This window comes from Coregonus lavaretus (assembly GCF_964263955.1).
Source record: "Coregonus lavaretus genome assembly, chromosome: 15".
NCBI lineage: Eukaryota > Metazoa > Chordata > Actinopteri > Salmoniformes > Salmonidae > Coregonus > Coregonus lavaretus.
In genome coordinates this window covers 14,624,215-14,645,330 of record NC_140002.1, presented here as the reverse complement: position 1 = coordinate 14,645,330, position 21,116 = coordinate 14,624,215, and the positions used below count along the sequence as shown (strand labels likewise).

Sequence of the window (21,116 nt, the reverse complement as noted above, 5' to 3'; positions counted from 1 at the left end):
GAAGAGTGCAGAGGGTGTTGTATGCTGAGGTAGTGAAGAAAGTGGAGGAGGATGTGTCAAGGGTGAGGGATACTGAGAGGATCCCAGTGAGTAGTACATTTGTGAAGAAGAAGAAGAAGAAGAAGAAGAAGAAGAAGAAGAAGAAGAAGAAGAAGAAGAAGAAGAAGAAGAAGAAAAAGGGTTCACTACACCCACAATCCTCTACCGTTGGAACCTGGCTACCATCTCTGATACACTGCAGTGACACACTTCCATGGCAGAGAGAGAAAAAGATGGCGGAAGCGGATGATGAAGTGGATTCTGAATCTAATGGCAGTAGAATCAAGGAGAATTGGAAATCATCCAAAAGAATGAAAACGGAGCAAAGTAGTGTAAAGTGATGAGAATGTCACTTCGTATCTTGTAGGAGTACGGTTTCTTAATGAGGAGCAGCTGATTGAATTACCAATCTTGAGGAATCCATTTGAGATATCGAAACTGGTGGAGAGAGTGCAGGGTAGAGTGAAGGCTGTGAGGATCACGAGACGCGGGCTTGTTTAGATATTTTGTGCTTCTGCGGATCAGAAAAAACGTGTGTTGTGTCTCACCCAATTTGATAAGTTTGAAGTGTCGTGTGTGTCTCTTAGGAACAGGGCACCCCTCAAGAGGGTTATATCTGGTGTCTCGTGGGAAGTAGATGTTGAAGAGATGAAAAATATTACTGGAGTGATTGATGCACATCGGATGAATCGTGTGGTGAATTAAGAAAAAGTGAAGAGTATATCTGTACTTTTGTTTTTTGATATGGAGTCTCTCCCTACTCAAGTGCAGTTAGGGTATATTAACTACAGAGTCAGAGCATTTATCCCAAGACCAATGCAGTGTGATCATTGTAAAGCTTTTGGTCATGTTTCTAGTGTTTGCAGAAGGGAGAAGCTGTGATGTCCAAGTTGTGGAAAAGATCATATCATGTGTTATAAAAGTGATGAAAATGTGACATGTTGCAATTGTGGTGGGAACCATGAAGCCACGTCTTTCGAATGCCCCACAAAGGTGATAGAGAATGAGGTGGTCAAAGTCAGGGCTGTCCAGAGCATTTCATATGCAGCAGCTGTTAAAAGGGTTGAGGGTTTGAATGGTGCACCTGAAGAGTCCATGGTGGTGGATAGGCTTTCACTGCAGGCTGCAGGGGTTGCCTTTCACCAGCAGGATCCTGACATTTTAAAGGTTAAGAAGGTGGACTTTGTGGCCTTTATAGCTATGGTGATTAATGGCACTGCCAAGGTGGATAGAAGGTCCAGGAAGATAGAAATCATTGTGGATGCGGCGGAGCGGTTCCTGGGGCTGAAAGATTTCTCTGCAAAGGAGTTACATGGAATATTGTCACAAGCCGTACCACCCTCTCAGGCCCTAGAGCCAGAGAAGGGAGATATGGAGATTTGAAAGAAGGAAGAAGTGGGAGTTTTGTTTTGTTTTGTCAATGTACTATTTTTATTTGTGTGGATTAAGTTAGTTCCCCTATTACGTATGGATTTTCTTTTTACCTTTTTTTGGTTTCAACCCGTCTAGTTGGTGGCAGCAAATCACCTTTTTGGGTTGTAGTCTGCCATAAAACCCACAGAAGAAGAAGACGAAGAATGTTGGAACCTGACCAGTGGGTGTGACAGTTTATGGAAAATGGCTAGCTGGGGAAGTGTTGCTGGAATTTTGAGAAACTTTTTGAGGAGACCTTGGTCGTACAGATCGCTGCATCGTGCCTTGGGACCTGGCATTTTGGGGTCTCTCGTTGGAAGCGGACTGATATATTATCACTATGAACCGAGCAAGAGGTTTTTGCCCTATACCGTTCATGCCGAGGAGGAAAAGGTAAAGTATATTTGGTAAAGTGACGCAGCAGTAACTAGCTGGATGTATATCTGTAACGTTAGCTAGCTAAAATTAGCTAGTCAGTCACGATGTTTGACAGTTTCTTGCTAGTTAGCTACCTGTCAGTGCCTTGTGAATCAGTATTTGTTCGCTACACTCGTCTACCATTATCACAACTAAATATTAGTACAGTGCACAAGTAAACATAGTAAACAAGTAGCCTATTTAAGGCTGCGTACAAATATGGTAGCTAGCTCATTGTTTTCTGATCCAATCAACATTTGAGAATACTGGGGTGCGTTCAGTACGACAGAATAGTGTCCCCAACGTTGAATTCGACAGAAACGGTACTGTACTGAACGACTACTTCTTCTTCGGTGGAGTTTACCGGCTGTTGGCATCCAATATGTTGTATTACCGCCACCAACTGAAATATAGTATACATCCATTACACTTTGTGATACAAAAGGGGAAACGGGAAAAATGAAAAAATATGTATTTTTAATTACCCTACCAACTAACCCTACACTCATTAAAACCCACCACCTTATTCCACTAATTTAACCCTATCTGATCCTACCCCAGGCCAATGACCTGAGAGGACGGGACACTACCACTCATCACACCCTGTAACTCTTCTGAAGTCAAATATCGTACCCCCAAATATCGTACCCCCAAGCAGTGGTGATTTTAGCATGTAAATCTTGGTGGGGGAAAAAAAAGTGGGATGCATGCCAGCAAAGCCACAACACTAAATCATACATTAATTGCACTATAACGGTGACAAAAGGTGCCCACAAACTGTTAGGACCTACATAAAGCTGTCCCAACACCTTACCACTGCTACACCTGGCAATCAGCGGAGCCTTGTCTGGTAGTGAAACAGTTAATTCAGCTGCATATACTTCCTTTAAAAAAAACATAGCTGATATGGCTGAATTGCTTAAACAAATGTGGTTTCTACTGACAATTGACAATACTGACAATCTATGGCATAAGGGGACGATGAGTGGATAAGAAGCAATCCGTAATTTCGATAAAGACATTAATGAGCGAGCTAGGACGGCCGTAGTCAGTATAACTATTTGTTTAGCACTCTTGAAATGTACAGCGACAGAATTCAGAAAATGGGCCGTTCTTAGTGTTCTCCCTGTACACCAAGTCAGAACCGTAGGATAAGTAAAGGGGGCATATAAGCAGACAATGAAAGCTCTTACAATATTTGATGATTACGTTTCTCTAAAACAGGTTATAGGCTACATGTGCACCACCAAGTCAGAACAGTAGGCGAAATTAAGAGTAGTAAATAGACCAAATTATTAGGGTGAGGCAACTAACAGCTTACTACACAACATACACTTAGTATTACTTTCTTAGCTACAGTATACATAGCTCCCTGGCATATTACATCATTTATGCAGCAGCATACAAGACATTTTTGGACTCACCTTGTGCTGTGCTCACTTGAACAGGAAGGTGGCGTGGCGGTCCTTCGTGGGCAAATTTTGTCAAAATGTATTTTCCCAGTCGGAGCTCGTTTTTTCCAGACTTCCCAGTTGTCTTGAACTCACTGAAGTCAAGTTTTCGCAGTTCTGAGTTAAGTTGTTTTGAGCACGGCACAATTCATGCTTCGTTGACAGCATGGCCAATGTTGAATGTTTATCATTTTAAACTTGGAAAAGAGACCCTTAATCCCAGATTTGGGACTACACAGCCACTCCACTGAATAGCAGGCTAGTGACTGCTTTGCAATGCTTGCAGTTAGTCACTGATTCCTTCCAAATTGTTGAATTTGCGATTTCCAACTTGTTGTGTAATGTTTATGGCCGATGAGCACCGACACGTTTTATCTATAATTTCTCCATTATTTATCTTCATATGACAAGGATTAAAAAGGATTTGCCAGTAGATTGTCGACTTGATTGATGATGATGACTGCTAGCTAAGATTTTGAAAGTATGATGTTGACATGATCCAATCAAAGCTACTGTAAATATAACGTGCATTGACGTCATTTTATCTGTGGCCAATGACCTTGAGCCTTCTTGGATGGGCACTTCTAATGTAACTCTATGGCAGCACCCAAGGGGCTTGAATTTTCGAACTCTACCCTAAGACTTGGCGTTGACGTACTGTCCCCACGAGTGACAGAGCACTGAGCTAATCATGGTGCAACTAGAGAACATTACCAACACCTACGCTCCGTATTTTCCACTGGCTGCCCCACCACCAAAGAAAGCACTGAGCTAGGCTGAAACACCTGCATTTTGGAGCTGCCTTACTCAAGAAAGCTAAAAAGAGACCATGTTTGTATGCGGCTTTATTAACTCAATGATTAACTCTGCCCCACCTGCTCTGAATGACAGGTCGCCACTGCCTCCAAGTACTTCTCTTCAACTTCCACTACATCTATTTTCTGTGACTTATGTTCCATCTCTGCGGTACAGTTGATAACCATTGCTATGAACGCTAAGAAGACAATCTTACTGAAACATCACTCATTGGCCTATCCCTCTGTTCTTGCACAGATGTACTATTCACGGGGATCCTCTCAGAATCCCTCTCCCTTGATCCACCCTCTTACTTTCTTCACTGCCTCAGCATACAACTTCTTCTGCACAACTCTGACCCTGGCCACCTCAACCTGCCTCTCGCACTGGACACCTCCAATCCCCAGCAACATGGGCACCCCTACAGTTTTTTTGTTTTGTTGTGGTGGTACACCATTCCTTCCCCTACAGTTGACACACACAGCTTTTTCCACCGAAACTACACATTCCACTGTCCCATGTCCTTCTGCACACTTCCCACATCTTGGAATCTCCCTCCTACACACTGCTGCCACATGCCCATAAACATGACACCTATAACACTGCGGTGTATTCGTCACAAATGCTCTAACAGCATAACTCCTATATCCTAACATTACTTTGTTAGGTAAAGACTCTGAATCAAAGCTCAAAAGAACCGACTGTGTCACCTCTGTTTCACCACGCTCCCCACCGGATCTGCGTCGCACCAAACAGCGGGCGTCACAAACATCAGGAATCTTCAACTAAAATTGCTCCACCTCCACACTTAACGCTACCCCAGAAATCATTCCCTTCAATGGTGCCCTGTTCCTAAGCGCAAAGGAAGATACAGGTCTTTCCCCAAGTTGTGTCGCATGGAGCGCCTGCTCCCTCTGATCTGAAGAAACGGAAACAAACATCACAAGTCCGCTTCGGGTTACCTTCACCGACACAACAGCACCCACCATCTTTTCCACCCAAACTGAAACCATCCATGGATCAGCCAAAAGGCCTGGTACCACCCTCTTCAAAAATCACACTCCATCTGGACCAAACTTATCTTTATCACACCCATGTTCATCAATGCAAGGCTTGGGTTCCAAGCTCCTCACAGCACCTTCTACCCCTTCCATTTCACCTCCAGAACTCAAACTGGCGTCTGGCTCACTCTGTTTGAAATTGACACCAATCTTCCTCGACATACTGTCATCAAGGCAAAGGGTGGCTACTTTGAAGAATCTGAAATATAAAATATATTTAGATTTGTTTAACAATTTTTTTTGTTGACTACATGATTCCATATGTATTATTTCATAGTTTTGATTCCTTCACTATTATTCTACAATGTAGAAAATAGTAAAAAATTAAGAAAAACCCTGGAATGAGTAGGTGTGTCCAAACCTTTGACTGGTACTGTATATCATAAACAAGTTTTTTACATAAACACACACTTCAATAACTTGTGCCATAACTACTTCTTTAATTCACACAATACACATACATGAAGTAATTCACCCCCTGGATAATTGATCACTTTGGTTATTCCAACCAATAAATGTTCCTCGATGACTCGTAGACTAATTTGCGTAATGCACACCGGCACTATAAAAAGAAAACAAACACATCAGGTAGGTTAAATTATATGGTTATTCTCTACAAACACTTTGATTCTTCTTCTAATAATATATTTCACATTGCTTGAGCATGTCCCGACTAACAGTTCTTGTGCTGATGTTGCTTCCAGAGGCAGTTTGGAACTCGGTAGTGAGTGTTGCAACCGAGGGCCGACACTCGGCGGTCCCGTTCTGTGAGCTTGTGTGGCCTACCACTTCGCGGCTGAGCCATTGTTGGTCCTAGGTGTATCCACTTCACAATAACAGCACTTACAGTTGACCGGGGCAGCTCTAGCAGGGCAGAAATGTGACTTACTGACTTGTTGGAAAGGTGGCATCCTATGACAGTGTCACGTTGAAAGTCACTGAGCTCTTCAGTAAGGCCATTCTACTGCCAATGTTTGACTATGGAGATTGCATGGCTGTGTGCTCAATTTTATACACCTGTCAGCAACGGGTGTGGCTGAAAAGGACCAATCCACTAATTTGAAGGGGTATCAGTGATTGGCTCAGTGATTTTTTTTACGAATAGTTACATAGCCTATATGGGAATAACAGACATGAGCCAAGTATGGCATAGGTTATAAGACCTCTATGATTAATTTCATTTAGTCAGTTCTACCACCTCAACATTGCTAATTTTAAACAGGGTTAAATATGTTGTAGTAAAGTTCAGCTTCAGTCCACAGGGGGGCACTGTCACTGTCAGAAGATATGCGCTTCAGTCAGAAAAAGGTTCTTATCTCTTTGGTCTCTAGCTAGCCAGCCAGCCAGCCAAGCTAGCTACAGAAACGAAACGAAACCAATCAAATGCACTCGCTGGAAATAAACACTTTTCCTGATATCATGACTTATATCAACATCAGTGGAGACTGCTGAGGGGAGGACGGCTCATAATAATGGCTGGAATGGAGCGAATGGAATGGCATCAAACACATGGAAATCAAGTGTTTGGTGTATTTGATACTATTCCACTCCAGCCATTACCACAAGCCCATCCTCCCCAATTAAGGTGCCACCAACCTCCTGTGATCAACATCCTTAGCGTGCCCATTCACTAAATATACTGTTAAAAAACGGACACCCTATAGCTTAAGAATGCTGAGCGCTAATGCTAGTTTATTAGCGTTAGCCAATCCTTATGCTGAGGGAGACTAGCGTGTTAGTATGGAAGTCCAGAGAGGACATATGAATAAAATGTTTTTTTATCTCGTTATGTTGATCACAACTTATTTATCTCGATCATGACATAACAAGTTGTTTTGTTGATCACGAGATAAACTATATATAGGAGTGGACATATTGATGATAGATTGAAAGTATGGCTGAGGCGGCAGAGGCCACGGTGGATCAGCGCATCATTTTGTATTGTAACTTTTGTTATGTAGTGATCATGAGATAAATACAATTGTGATCTCGACATAACGAGGGATTTTATTTTATTTTATTAATGTCCTCTCTGGACTTCCGTAAGTTAGCACAAACCAAGGGGCCAGGGTTCCGGTCTAGAAGCACGGGTTTGACTGCTCCTACAGTTTTGCTTCGGTATTGCAGTTTAACTGACGCCCGGCCAGGAAAGACAATTTCCATAGACGGTCACATAGAGAAGTCAGATTAGAAAATTCCTAATAAGACACTTTAGTCATCAACTTTGTGCACAAAACATCCATTGAATTAATCAAATAATTGTTGCTGAGGCTGATTTATTATGATCTTTATCACTCACAAATAATTAAATTTTTTATATTAATCTAATGTCTGCCATGTTTTTGGATGACATGATGATGTCGCTGCTTGTCGGTGCTGACCCCTACCTTTTTGAGGGAAAAAAGTATTACTTGTTAAACTAAATATTTTTCTCTGAACAATTTTATTAGTATAATATAATTTCCCAATTTTTGTGAGCATACAATATAGCTCAGTATTTTTTGCTAATCTTTATCAAGGGTGTCAATTTCGTACCCCACTGTGTATCCATAGTAGGTAGACGGTTCTTACTAAATCGGCATCCCTTACATCACCACACAAGAAAGTATTCAATCCAGTTGTTAGACCTATGTTTTCTATCTATGGGGAAATTGTGCAATCAGTAGCCTAGATAAATTGATAGTGGAAGCAAGTAAAATGTATTAATTAACTAATTGCTGTTAGCCAAATGAGACATTCATGCAATGTGCCACAATAGTTGGTCAGGAGTACTGACAATTCGTTCTATAGCCATGACCTTATCCAATTTTCAGCTTTGCACTGCCCTTTTATTTTAGACTTTGTCCTCCTTTTCGTGCTAATGCTTCCTTCCGTATTATAGTTGCTTCCAGTGTTGCAGCTGTCTGCCAGACGGATGTGCTTCAACCAGTTTGCTTCCATGACGTACAATGAGGAACCCTACATGACACCAAGGGATTTCCTCTTCTCAATCATGCTGGAGAATGTTGACCGTAAGTACAGTAGTATCAAAGGAAAGTGTCCATGTTGTAAAACGGCCTAGCTGGTAGAAAAGGGAATACTTCATGATGTAATGAATTGAATTGATTGGCATATGGCTACACAAGCTCCCTCTGTAAGTGTATTCAATTTTGTTCCAGGCAAGAACTGGGCTTTACATTATTTTCCTTTCATCTGCTATTAGGTAAATTACAAAAGAAAGCTCTAACCAAAAAGGTGAGTGTTGGGATCGGGTTAACTCATTGTCAGAACGTGTTTGGGATTTTAGTCTTATCGTGCAATGCCATCAACATGAGCATTACAGCAAGAGATGACTATTGGTTGTTTCTCTTGTATAATCTCTGATACTTGCAGGAGGTGGATAAGATGCTGGATGCTGCCTCACGGGTCCAGGCAGGCAACAGTCTGTTCAGAAACTTCGGAGACGATGGTACGTTTTCATGCCATGGTCAAACAGCCTCACTGGTGCTATGTGCTTCATCAAAGTAAAAAGATGCTGGATAGTTATACTTCAGGCAGGAAATATGTATTTGATCACTATGTGGGAGTGTCAATCTAAACAGGTTAAATGAACACTCACTGAAATGTTTGTGTTATAGAGAAGGCATGTTTTGTGTCTTGCAGGTCTGATATCCTACACAGAGTACCTGTTCCTGTTGACTATTCTGACCAGTAAGTTATAGACCCAGAATGACATACAGTGGAAACAGCCCTCCCTTTCAATGACATGCATTTGGAACCAGCATCCTCCCATTCTTACACAACACATCTTACTACATCTGGGTCGTGTGCATCAGGAGAACCATAGCAAAATGAAAATGTTGCCCAATCACCAACAATGTTGTGCTTGAATCATTATTTCAGAAGACCCTGCTGTTAACCTTGTGGAGTGGACAGCAATTGAAAACTAACCGCTCATCTTGCCGCTGCTTTGTTCTGTCCAAGCAGCACCTAGATAAGCCTGTGATGTTATTTTCTAACAGAAAATGCATTGTTATTTCAGAGCCACACACAGGATTTCATATAGCTTTCAAAATGCTTGATATTGATGGCAATGAGCATGTGGACAGAAAGGAGTTTCTCAAGGTATGTTTTATAATCTATATTATAAAATGTTCCTTAAAGGGCCAATCTGCAATTCAAACAACAGCAAACAGGTACCCCTCCACAGCTTTGGGTAAACAGCTTAGGGGTGGGCCTAGAGAAATGTAACCACTCTCAAATTCATAGACCGGATCATGGATGCAAGGACTGACCATCCATGAGATCGATGCAAGGACTGACCATCCATCCATAGACAGTTGAACTTATAAGCTCATGAGGAATTTATAATTAATATTCTTCAATAATCAATAGCTACATATCATTAATTTTACATTTTAAAAATGGATGTAGCAAATGCAGATTGCCCCTTTAAATGTTTTTTTTATGTTGTGCTTCTCAAGGAATTGATGGAATTGTATTTTATGTTGCATATAGTATTCTGTATTCAGTCTTGTATTGTATATCAAATTATATAGTTGTGTATATCTTATATCAAGTATCCACACTCCAAAATATTGCCGCCCCTTACAGGGACATTACCCAATTGGAAGTTTTGACATAAATGCTCCTACAATTACTGAGTACTATGCACTCTTGATGCTAACGCAGAGGTACTGTATGGCCAGTACCTCAAGTCTGTGCCACATGTTTGATGTTCCTCCCACCTCAATTGGTTCCTTCTGTCAAAACATTGGCCTATTCATTCTGTCTGAGGTACCACATTTTATAAGGCACAGAAACTAGCTTGTAAACATACTGTATTTGCGAGTTGGCTTTAGCACAATACAATATGCATACATGGCTACATAAATGCCTGTGACTATACAATTTTGTACCAAACCAATGAAAAGTTGATTCCCTAATTTAGAACAGAGGCTGGTGTGAAAATCGGCAACACAAGGAACCACAAGGGTTAGAGTTAAAACATGTTATGCCTCTCCCAGTTAGATTATGGTTTGGTTTAGAAGACAAGTTCCACACCTGACAAAGTAGAGAGGAGCAGCATGGATAATCATTCGGTGTGTTTGAGGGGATCTTGATCACATAATGAGTAGTAATTGGGATGCAAGGTGATATGTAGATCTGTGTGATTCTGTGTGGTCCAACCGCTTTGTAGTCAATCTCAAACACACACTGTTTGCTGTTTCATACTGGCTCCAGTTTTAATATTAGAGTGAGGCATCGTGGGTAGTTGATAACCTTTTGACTAATGAACAATTCTCTGTTATTGCTGACATTTCTTGGATAATTCAGATGAGTAAGAGGTATGTATGTATGTGTTATTAGTGAGTTTAACTGAATTAGTAGTTTCCCGCATTCTGAGAAAATGTAAGCTAGCTAAGAAATGCTCTCACTAGTAGTAAATCTTTTTAGTTGAATCTTTTGTTGTTTAGTATCTGCATTATTATAATGCAAGGAATCATTGTTGCTGCTTTGTTTTATGATGAAGCTCAAGAAAATCATTGGGAAAAGAAAAGAGAAAGTGCCTAAGAAAGGTGACACAGACGTGGTGAGTCAACACTCTAAACATTTTTTCTTTTTAAGACGGAAATCTCCTTATTCATATCTGTGACTTTTGGAAAAGCTTTTTTTAGAATACTTGATATAGATGACATTGAATTGTCTTTGGGGAAATGCCCATTGAAAGCACTAAGGCTAGCCAACTCTGTCATTATACGATGATTTAAATGTAAACCGTTGTGTACCGGCTAGAAAACTGATTGTTTACTCGTATTTCAAGTATGATGGGGCTTGCAGTAATAACAAAGGCAGGGAGTGTTGAAACTTGATGTCATCTTCACAGAAACCAATCGCAGAGGGGGAGGATGTGAACACTACACTGCAGGCCTTCTTCTTTGGCAGGAATGGTGAAAACAAGCTTCAGTACAAGGGATTTTGCAGGTAAAATATCTGTGGGTTACCATGTAGTGTCATTGGTGTTAAACGGTATAGCTACTCTACCTTTTCCTCACAGGTGTACCTAATCCTAGTAAAATCATGTTTCCGATACTCAGTATAGACTTACTGTATGAATAGTTATGAATAGACTTCAGACTAGGAGTGTTGATATAGAATCATTGTTGCCTGTTAGATCATAATTAATATGGTTACATGGACAGGGGGAACCTGATCCTAGATCAGCAATCCTACTCTTAGACACTTTTTGAGTACGGGCCCAGAACCGACCTAGTCACGTTCAGTGTCTCTACTCTGGATGTCTCCTCTAGGTTCATGGAGGACCTGCAGGAGGAGGTGCAGGAGATGGAGTTCCTGCAGTTCTCCAAGGGTATGGACACCATGCGGCGGGAGGACTTTGCCGAGTGGCTGCTGCACTACACCAACGAGGAAACCAACGAGGCCTACTGGGAGAACATGAGGAAGAGGATCCCCGCGGGCCAGGTAAAAAGGAAATGTGGTCCTGTTCCAATACTTCGAAAAATCCACCCTTCCTTCCTCGTTTCCTGGAGGTCGTCACAGATCATTAAGGCTTGTGATAGGTGAAAGAGAGGTTGCAAATTGCCAACCAATCATTTTCCACAATCCAACAAATTCAGATATGGGGTCACTTTAATGAAGGAAGGGATCATATTCGGATAGGGATAATATGCAGTTATGTCAATGTACCTTCAGGTCGAAGAAGTTGTGAAATATAACACATTTTGGGGGGCTCTCAAGGGGTGACTTCTCAATGTACGACTTGGAAATGTGTCCCTCTTCTCTTGTAGAGCATCACATTTGATGAGTTCAAAGCATTCTGCCTCTTCACCAACAACCTGGAGGACTTTGCCTTCTCCGTGAAAATGATAAGTGAAGCCAACCGACCTATCGGAATGGGTAATTTTCTTATTCTACATTTTTCTTTTCTTTTTTGTAGGAAGGGCATTTTGTCTGAAAGATTCTGATTCTACACATTCAAATCACTTTAAAGCAACATTCAGCAGTTGAAACAATAACAAAGCGTACTCCCTGCCCCTGTTTCGGTAAAAAGCTGGGGGATGGGGCTGAAGAAATTTAACCACTCTCAAATCTATATCCAGAAGGACTGACCATCCATGATATCAACATTTTAACAATGTTTTGAGGCTATATAGTATTTGTTTACATTTACTTTGTTTACAAACATTGGCGTAAAACAAGCTTATATTTTGGGTTCTGATGGGGTACACAGTTGAACTAAGCTCATGATACATTTTTCAGTGTTATTCTTCTATGGATACATATCATCATTCATTTATTAGTCCAAAAATAGATGTAGCAACTGCTGATTGCCCCTTTAGCCAAGTACATTATCCTGATAGTTTCTTTCCCTTCCATTCTCTGCAGTCCAATTTAGGCGAGCTGTGAAGATTGCCACAGGGCACGACCTCTCGGAGAACGTGCTAGACACTGTGTTCAAGATCTTTGACCTGGACGGCGATAACTGTCTGAGCCACAAGGAGTTTATTGGAGTGATGGAAGACAGAGTACTGCGCGGCTTGAAGGTACATGGGGCATTTATCAGTTGAAGCAGTCCTTCAGGGCGTTATTTGGTCTTGAGATCCACGCTTAACTCGAACTTTCATGCAAGTCTCCAATTGACTTGTTAATAATGATTGTGATGTGAGTTGCGGTCTTTGTATGAATTGTGCTATACAAATAAAGTTTAGGCTGAGGCTGCATGACCTAATCGAACCGCCCTGTTCGATCAGGTCGATTTGCGATGTTACTTTACGCACCAAAAAAACGTTCAGAAAAACCTCACGCAGCTGCTGCTCCCGTGTGCTGCTCCCTCCCCATCCTTTCACGTTTCTCACTTTAGGCTACTCACCTTTATGAAAACCCCAGTCTTATCAGCAACATTGTGTACAATCTGCCTCACATTTCTGAACTAAAAGAATATATTTGACATTTATTTCACCTGTGCTTTTGAATATTTCCTGCATGTATTATTTTAGAACGCATGGGTGTGGTTTTATGCTGTCTGTTAATTCCCCCACCAATTTATGTAATCTATGTCGGAGCCTAAAACAGACTAAAAAGTTGTTTGCGATGATGTAATCTTCCTAGATATGCTGTCATATCGGAGGCCTACCGTAAATTACAGGGGGGGGGGGGGGGGTTAATAGCTGCTTGTAACTCCCCACCTGAGAAGGGAATATTAAATCACTATTTGGACTGCTCAATTTTGTAATACTGCAATATCCACAATAGGAAAATAAGTTTGTGCAACATGTCGTCCATGATCGACATGTTGAATAGACTCCTGTTCTATTCATTCTGTTTCTATGCATTTAATCCTATCCGATAGGATAGGGCCCTGGTGATCAGGTCACGCAGCCACTAGATCTGTCATTCTCATTGCAAGCAAGTCTAAGAAGTGGTAGATATGTTCTATGTGCGCTATTTCTATGCTCTTTTACTTTCGGTTTTGTACACCAGCTGAAAATACAATATTTTTGGTTATGGAAAAAATATTTCAGTGATTTTTAGATAGTACAAGGAATTCTCTACACAATGACTGCTTGTTTTGTCACAAACTGAAATTAGGCGAACTATTAGAATTTTAGCCGAGCGATTTCTGCATATTGCACCTTTTTAACATGTATTATGTGATGTCTGTATTTCCCCAGGTGCAGCCCCAGCGTGGCATCACAAATTACTGGAAGTGTGTGAAGAGGGAGACCCTAAAGGGGGCCCAAGAGGCCCTCCGGGATACCGGAAGCCCTTTTTGAGGGGCTAGGCCATTGGATGGAGAAGCGCCTTACGAGTGGTCACTGGGTGACTCCAATGTAAAGCATTGATGGTTGACCATAATCACTGGATATTCGTCAGTGGAATATAAACATGGTCCTAATGAATAAGGAATGACACCAAATTCAGTGTTTTTCAGGCTTCCTTTTTGTTTGTAAAAATATTATTGCAATATACAGTACATAATCTATGGTGAGGTTTATTCTAATCCTAGAAATTGGTTGTTGTGACGCTTGGTACCAGTCATGTAAATGTGAGCTCTTTTTACATGTATTGAAGGTCTCTTGGCACTTTTTATACCCCATTTCCCTCCAAATGCAAGCGGTTTGTTTACAGGTAGATGGTTTACTGTGGTATCATTTGATTGTTCTAAACTGCAGAGTCATATAGGTGGAAAGAGTCATGTTTGATATATGTTTGTCTTTTAACACATTGCTAAGTACAGTTGTGCTCTAATATATTGACACCCTTGCACAATTCACTTTAATTTCTTCTAAAATAAGTTGACATTTAAAAAAACTTTGTGCACATGTATTTAAGAACTGCACAGGATCCCAAAAAAAATTATAATCTGAAATGAAGATTTTTCACTTCAAAGTAAAAAAGATGGCGTGGACAAAAATATTCTGAATTCCAATTCATTTGGTTGAAAGCAGGAGATTCTTGTTTACGGTGTAATTTCTCACCTGTGGTAAGTTGCAGGTGCTTACAGTGTACAAAGCCATTCAATACGTTTTGAAAACAGAACATTCTGCACCATTGCACTCCATTGTAAAGTGCAAGGGTGCCAATATATTAGATCATAGCTGTATACCTTTTTTTGTAGATTAAATAAATTGAGAATTGCTGCATTGCTCCTGGTATGTGTGTGCCATATACAGTGCATTCGGACCCCTTGACTTTTCCCACATTTTTTGTTACGTTACAGCCTTATTCTAAAATTGATTAAATAAATGTTTTCCCTCAATCTACACACAACTAACCTGTGCCCCCGCACATTGACTCTGTACCGGTACCCCCTGTATAAAGCCTCGCTACTGTTATTTTACTGCTGCTCTTTAATTATTTGTTTTTAATTTTTACTTAACCAACAATGCGGTTAAGAAAAATAAGTTAAGGGCTTGTAAGCATTTCACTAAGGTCTACACCTGTTGTATTCGGCGCATGTGACAAATAACATTTGATTTCATACCCCATAATGACAAAGTGAAAACTGTTTTTGTTGAACATTTTGCCAATTTATTAAAAAATAAAATACGTACCTTATTTACATAAGTATTCAGACCCTTTGCTATGACACTCGAAATTGAGCTCAGGTGCATCCTGTTTCCATTGATCATCCTTGAGATGTTTCTACAACTTTGAGTCCACCTATGGTAGATTCAATTGTTTGGACATGATTTGGAAAGGCACAGACCTGTCTGAGGTCCCACAGTTGACAGAGCATGTCAGAGCAAAAACCAAGCCATGAGGTCGAAGGAATTGTCCATAGAGCTCAGAGACAGGATTGTTTCGAGGCACAGATCTGGGGAAGGGTACCAAACAAATTCTGCAGCATTTAAGGTCCCCAAGAACACGGTGGCCTCCATCATTCTTAAATGGAAGAAGTTTGGAACCACTGTGACTCTTCCTAGAGCTGCCGCCCAGTCAAACTGAGCAATTGGGGGAGAAGGGCCTTGGTCAGGGAGGTGACCAAGAACCTGATGGTCACTGACAGAGCTCCAGAGTTCCTCTGTGGAGATGGGAGAACCTTCCAGAAGGACAACCATCTCTGCAGCACTCCACCAATCAGGCCTTTATGGTAGAGTTGCCAGACGGAAGCCACTCCTCAGTAAAAGGCACATGACAGCCTGCTTGTAGTTTGACAAAAGGCACCTAAAGGACTCTGACTATGAGAATCAAGATTCTCTGGTCTGATGAAACCAAGATTGAACTCTTTGACCAGAATGCAAAGTGTCACGTCTGGAGGAAACCTGGCAACATCGCTACGGTGAAGCATCATCATGCTGTGGGGATGTTTTTCAGGGGCAGGGATTGGGAGACTAGTCAAGATCGAGAGAAAGATGAACTGAGCAAAGTACGGAGAGATCCTTGATGAAAACCTGCTCCAGAGCGCTCAGAACCTCAGACTGGGTCGAAGGTTCACCTTCCAACAGGACAACGACCCTAAGCACACAGCCAAGAGAACACGAGTGGTTTCGGGACAAGTCTCTGAATGTCCTTGAGTGGCCCAACCAGAGTCCGGACTTGAACCAGATCGAACATCTCTGGAGAGACCTGAAAACAGCTGTGCAGCGATGCTCCCCATCCAACCTGACAGAGCTTGAGAGGATCTGCAGAGAAGAATGGGAAAAACTCCCCAAATACAGGTGTGCAAAGCTTGTAGTGTCATACCCAAGAAGACTCAAGGCTGTAATCGCTGCCAAAGGTCCTTCAACAAAGTACTGAGTAAATGGTCCTAATTACTTATGTAAATGTGAATTATTTATTTTTTGCAAAAACTTCTAAAAAACGTTTTTTTCTTTGTCATTATGGGATATTGTGTTTAGATTGATGAGGGAAACAAACTATTTAATCCATTTTAGAATAAGTCTAACGTAACATTTGGAAAAAGTCAAAGGGTCTGAATACTTTCCGAATGCACTGTAAATACAGAACCATTTTCAGCAATAGATGTAAACAAAGCGTATCATTACAAGTTGCTTTGCATCACCAAAAAGGGAGCAAGAAAAAAACATGAGCAATGAATATTCTGTAATTTATTATAGAGTTGACCCCATTAGATCACATTTGAGTATGTGGGTTAACCATTGAAGCATGTGTTGCTAATTATATTACCGTACACACACACATATATACATATACATATATATATATATATATATATATACATATACATATATATTTGGGAGGATTTCAGAAAAAGTCAATATTAGACAGACAAAAACAACCAGCTTACTTCTGTGGTAGATGAAACAGATTGACTGATGCCAGAGGTTATCAGCGAGTACAGCATACATAGATACAATACAATTACAGCGCACGAAGCCGTCTTTGGTCTTCTTACCACTATAAACTCATACATATAAATGTGTATTGTATCAAAAGTAGAAATTACATAGGCATTGAAAGTAAATTCACATTTTTGACATACAATATATGTAATAAAGGAGCATACATAGGAGACAGTGTATGTGTTAATAAAATGTTATAACTGTGGCTTTTTTATTTTTCCTGTCCAAATAATTGCATGGTTCTGGCTACCCATGATGGACTTTGAATATCAGTATCATTCACTTGTATGACAGTATGCAACTAAATATTTGTTGTTTTAATATAATATATTGAAACATCTGAAACGCTGAGAGATTGTCATATTGAAGAACAGACCTGTGCTTTCAATCCTGGGCTTTTAAAACAAGGCCTCTTGAATAGACTCTGCTGCTGTGTTGGACATGGAGAATAATGTTTGCCAGATTTTCTCTTATTTAAACTGTTACTACGAACCCCTGCAGATGAGCCCAGCCCAGAAAAGCAGACTTGTGGCCCCCCTCTTGGACCGATGTTTCTGGTGCCCTCCTAACTTGTTTAGAAGGTTGTTCTGTTGCCTCCTGGCTTGGGCGGTGATTCAGTTGCGAGGCACACGTGATGAACCTTCTGGGTGAGATAGATCAGGGAAGTGCTTTTAAAGTGTTGTTTGACCCGCTGCGGAGAAAGAGGACAATTACAATCTTTATTAGCAACACAATCACTATAATAGATCTATGGAAAAATATAAAGAGTGATGTCATCAGCCTCTCACCTCAATAGGACTGGGGGGTCAGGGGTCGTTCTCTTTCTTTACCGTCACGTCTCCGTCTCCGGCAAGGATGGTGGAGATCTCTCCCTGCATGAAGGCCCAGGGCACGGTGGATCCAGCCAGAGGGCAGCGCTCGCCGCTGGGGCAGTACACCTCTCCTCCAGGGCCCTGACTGCGAATGGAGCCGCGCGTGCATGGGAAGCAGAACTTGTGATGCGGGACAGATGGACACTGGACAAAATGAGTGTCCTCCAGACGCTCTCGGCAGAGGGTGCAGCAGAGCAGGGCACCTGGGGTGCCGCTCCCGGACTCCCCGGCGCTGGTGGTGCTAGGTCCCCCTTGGGCACCCTGGCCCATAACTGCCTGGGAGACTGCGGCAGAGGCTGAAGAGGGACTACCGCTGGTTGGGCGGCCAGATGCGGAGGAGTGGGCCGAGGACATGCCGGGGCCATCTCGGGACATTTGGTTGGAGCTCAGGCTGTCGGCCACTCCCATGAGCGCCGAGATGGGTGAGGGCTGGCTGTGGGAGCGGGGCGGGCCGTCCTGGGGGTTGGGCATGCCTGTGCCCAGGGGCTCCATGCCTGGATAGGCACCTCGAGGCCAGGGATCCCTGGCTGGGTGATCCCCCATGGGCCTTCCTTCACTCTCTCCGTTTTCTGAGCCCGGGGATGCTTTGCGTCGCCGTGCAGCGCCCTTTGGAGGTGCAGAGCGGCCGGCAGGCGCCATTGGCATGCCGCTGTCTGCGTACGACTGTGGAAGGACCTCGGGCATCGGTGGCTCCTTAAATGAACGCACGCCGTCGCTCAGGAGCTCAGTGAGTGCACGCCAGTCCCCGGCGCCCTGCCGTCTCTCGTATTCCACGTAGCGCAGCCCAGAGTTCACTGCTTTGCCTGCATCTTTGTTAGAGTCGCGGAACATCTGCCTGACCAGCTCCGTGATGCCAGAGAAGACTATTCCAGAGCCGCTGGGGTACTCCACAAACACCTTCAGCTCAAACTCAGGCCCAGCACCGGCTTCAAAAGCGAGGATGCGCCCCACCAAGTTGTGGTCTTTCCTGAAGCGCACGCTGAAGGGGGCACAGCCACAGAGGGTCACCAGGACTTCTCGTACCACTTTGGGGCGGTTGGGCCAGCCTTCTGCCCGGCTCCTGGCGCTCTCCGCTAGCTCAGCCATGACCTCCCCATTCCTCCAGCCTGCTTCCAGACCCACCAGAGCAGAGGCGCCAGCTCCCAGCGACATGGCTGACCCTACCTGACGCCTGCCAACATCACCCATTATAGGGCCAGAGGAGCCAGCCATCTGTGGGCCCCCAGCCCTGGTGCCTAAAACAGGGGCCAACAAGCCGTGAGGGGGCCCCACTAACCCCTGGGCTATCAAAGCATGAGGTATTGTCCCATGTAGAGCAGGTACAGCCCCAGCCATAGCCCGTCTGGTGTTGGGGCTCTGCCTGCTCCCCTCTGACATACTCACATCCTCAGCTCTGTGCAGACCGTTGGGGAGGCGGGGGGAAACTCCATACTCTCCCCTACCCCTGTCTAAACGCTCTGCGTGCTGCCTCCCTCCTTCCATTGGCCCACCTGAGCTGGGTTTGCCTTGCTGAGGGCCAGGGGACCTTCCGTCCAAAACACCGTGGCTGCTCTTCAACTGCCTGGCCGTCTCAATTAGAAGCTCGATTCTGTCTGCCCCGTCGTAGTTCACGCATCCCCGGCAAACAGCTTCGCTGAATTCCCAGAGCATGGCCCAGGGCATCTTGGGCAGATCGCAGAGATAGCACCATTGCCGCCTAGAGGATGCCTGCGAGGCGGACGACATGTTGTTTATACAGGCCCTCGCACAAACTTTATTGAGCGGCCAACGCGTTTCAATCTTTACTTTTCGCGGATTTTTCTATATTCAGTCACGTCGAGCAACATGCCCCGATTTTGTTGTAAAATATGAAAATATGCTCGAAAAGCTCTTGTTGATTACTGCTTTTAAAAGTTAGCTACGTTTTCTTTCTTAGGCTGCCCGTGTCGTTATGTCTGGGAGGAAGTAAAATGAGTTTAAGACACCGGATACACCTACTGCATTGCTGTTGAATTCTGGGAGCTGTAGTTGAAGTCTGAACTTCTCTCACAGAAAGCTAGCCAGCTCACACTCGTTGAACGATTTGAGTAATGCAATTTTCAGTCCCCAATGCTTCTACGCATGATCGCAAAAAGACAAAAGATGGGACTAGTTTATATTTAGTCGATAATATCTAGAATTTGCGAGATACCATTTAAAAATGTCGAGATACTAAGTCAAAATGTTGAGATATGTAAGTCAAAATTTCGAGATACAAAAAAATTATAGTACACCATACATATGACATGTTTACGCAATAAGGCACAAGGGGGTGTGGTATATGGCCAACATACCACGGCTAAGCGCTGTTCTTAATGACGACGCAACGCAGTGCCTGGATACAGCCCTTAGCCGTGGTATATTGGCCATATACCACAAACCACCGATATGTCTTATTGCTTTTATAAACTGGTTACCAACGTAATATATTTTGTCATACCTGTGGTATAGGGTCTGATATACCACGGCTGTCTGCCAATCAGCATTCAGGGCTCGAACCCACCCAGTTTATAATTCTTAATTTGTAACATTGTGTGGTGATTTTAAAGGTGGCACCACAGGAGTTTTTTCCTGGGGCCCAGAGTTTTTCCTGATCTGGTAGGCAAACCTAACCAGGAAAAACTCCGGACCCTAGTTAATAATAATAAGCCATTTAGCAGACGCTTTTATCCAAAGCGACTTACAGTCATGCGTGCATACATTTTTTCGTGTATGGGTCGTCCCGGGGATCGAACCCACTACCTTGGCGTTACAAGCGCCGTGCTCTATCAGCTGAGCTACAGAGGACTACTAGTTCCAGGGTATGACTAAGTAATAAATCAGCTGTACTTGAAAACGGTTTTATATGCGCTATAATGGGACCAGATTTAGTTCTAAATCAGGTCATTTTTTGTGTGTTTTTTTTTAGGACAACTGCGATTGGACATTAGAACTAACAGGGCTGAGCTTGCTTTATTCAGGGTTGCAATTGCATCGGTAATTAAACAGTTACTCGCGCAGTATGTCATCACTATTGTGTTGATTAATTGTAGTCAATAATTTTGGATTCATAAAGTCTAGGTAGCCTAATCACCCGAAGTTTGAATACAAACCAAATTTGATCACATTCACGTGTTCTCTTAACACATATAAATAGTCATATTTTAGGCGATAAATACATAGTTTAAGGGCTATGAATACATGGCGTTACTTGCTTTGTTTCCTAGCCAGAGGGGATCAGACTGCATAGGCTTCTCTAGGCTA

At 42.7% G+C, this 21,116-nt stretch overlaps 2 protein-coding genes across 3 annotated transcripts; one reads left to right on the top strand and one right to left on the bottom strand.

Moving 5' to 3' along the window:
- Positions 1-1,634: 1,634 nt before the first annotated feature.
- micu2 (mitochondrial calcium uptake 2) lies at positions 1,635-15,238 on the top strand. Of its 2 annotated transcripts, XR_014614387.1 has the most exons (13): positions 1,635-1,845; positions 8,058-8,187; positions 8,379-8,410; positions 8,549-8,624; positions 8,819-8,866; positions 9,198-9,280; positions 10,689-10,748; positions 11,043-11,140; positions 11,467-11,638; positions 11,965-12,073; positions 12,563-12,720; positions 13,849-14,416; positions 14,753-15,238. XR_014614387.1 is itself a non-coding variant. In XM_084178505.1 (12 exons), exons 1-12 carry the CDS (start codon positions 1,657-1,659, stop codon positions 13,948-13,950), a joined length of 1,257 nt encoding a protein of 418 aa, XP_084034631.1. In that variant the 5' UTR covers positions 1,635-1,656; the 3' UTR covers positions 13,951-15,238. The 2 variants fall into 2 exon arrangements, 1 of the variants encoding a protein (XP_084034631.1); XM_084178505.1 differs by having other exon boundaries at positions 13,849-15,238.
- A 2,348-nt stretch (positions 15,239-17,586) lies between these two features.
- On the bottom strand, positions 17,587-19,677 carry LOC311142813 (interferon regulatory factor 2-binding protein 1-like). Its single transcript, XM_084178504.1, has 2 exons — positions 17,772-19,677; positions 17,587-17,674 (listed from the first exon to the last, which is right to left on the bottom strand). The coding sequence occupies exon 1, from the start codon at positions 19,578-19,580 to the stop codon at positions 17,790-17,792; it is 1,791 nt and encodes a 596-aa protein (XP_084034630.1). The 5' UTR covers positions 19,581-19,677; the 3' UTR covers positions 17,587-17,674; positions 17,772-17,789.
- Positions 19,678-21,116: the final 1,439 nt, after the last annotated feature.

Coding starts and splice junctions, on each gene's coding strand:
- micu2 (XM_084178505.1), top strand. CDS start 1,657: ATGGCTAGCTGGGGAAGTGTTGCTGGAATTTTGAGAAACTTTTTGAGG. Junction 8,188..8,378: donor CATGCTGGAGAATGTTGACC/GTAAGTACAGTA, acceptor ATCTGCTATTAG/GTAAATTACAAAAGAAAGCT. Junction 11,639..11,964: donor AGAGGATCCCCGCGGGCCAG/GTAAAAAGGAAA, acceptor CTTCTCTTGTAG/AGCATCACATTTGATGAGTT.
- LOC311142813 (XM_084178504.1), bottom strand. CDS start 19,580: ATGTCGTCCGCCTCGCAGGCATCCTCTAGGCGGCAATGGTGCTATCTC.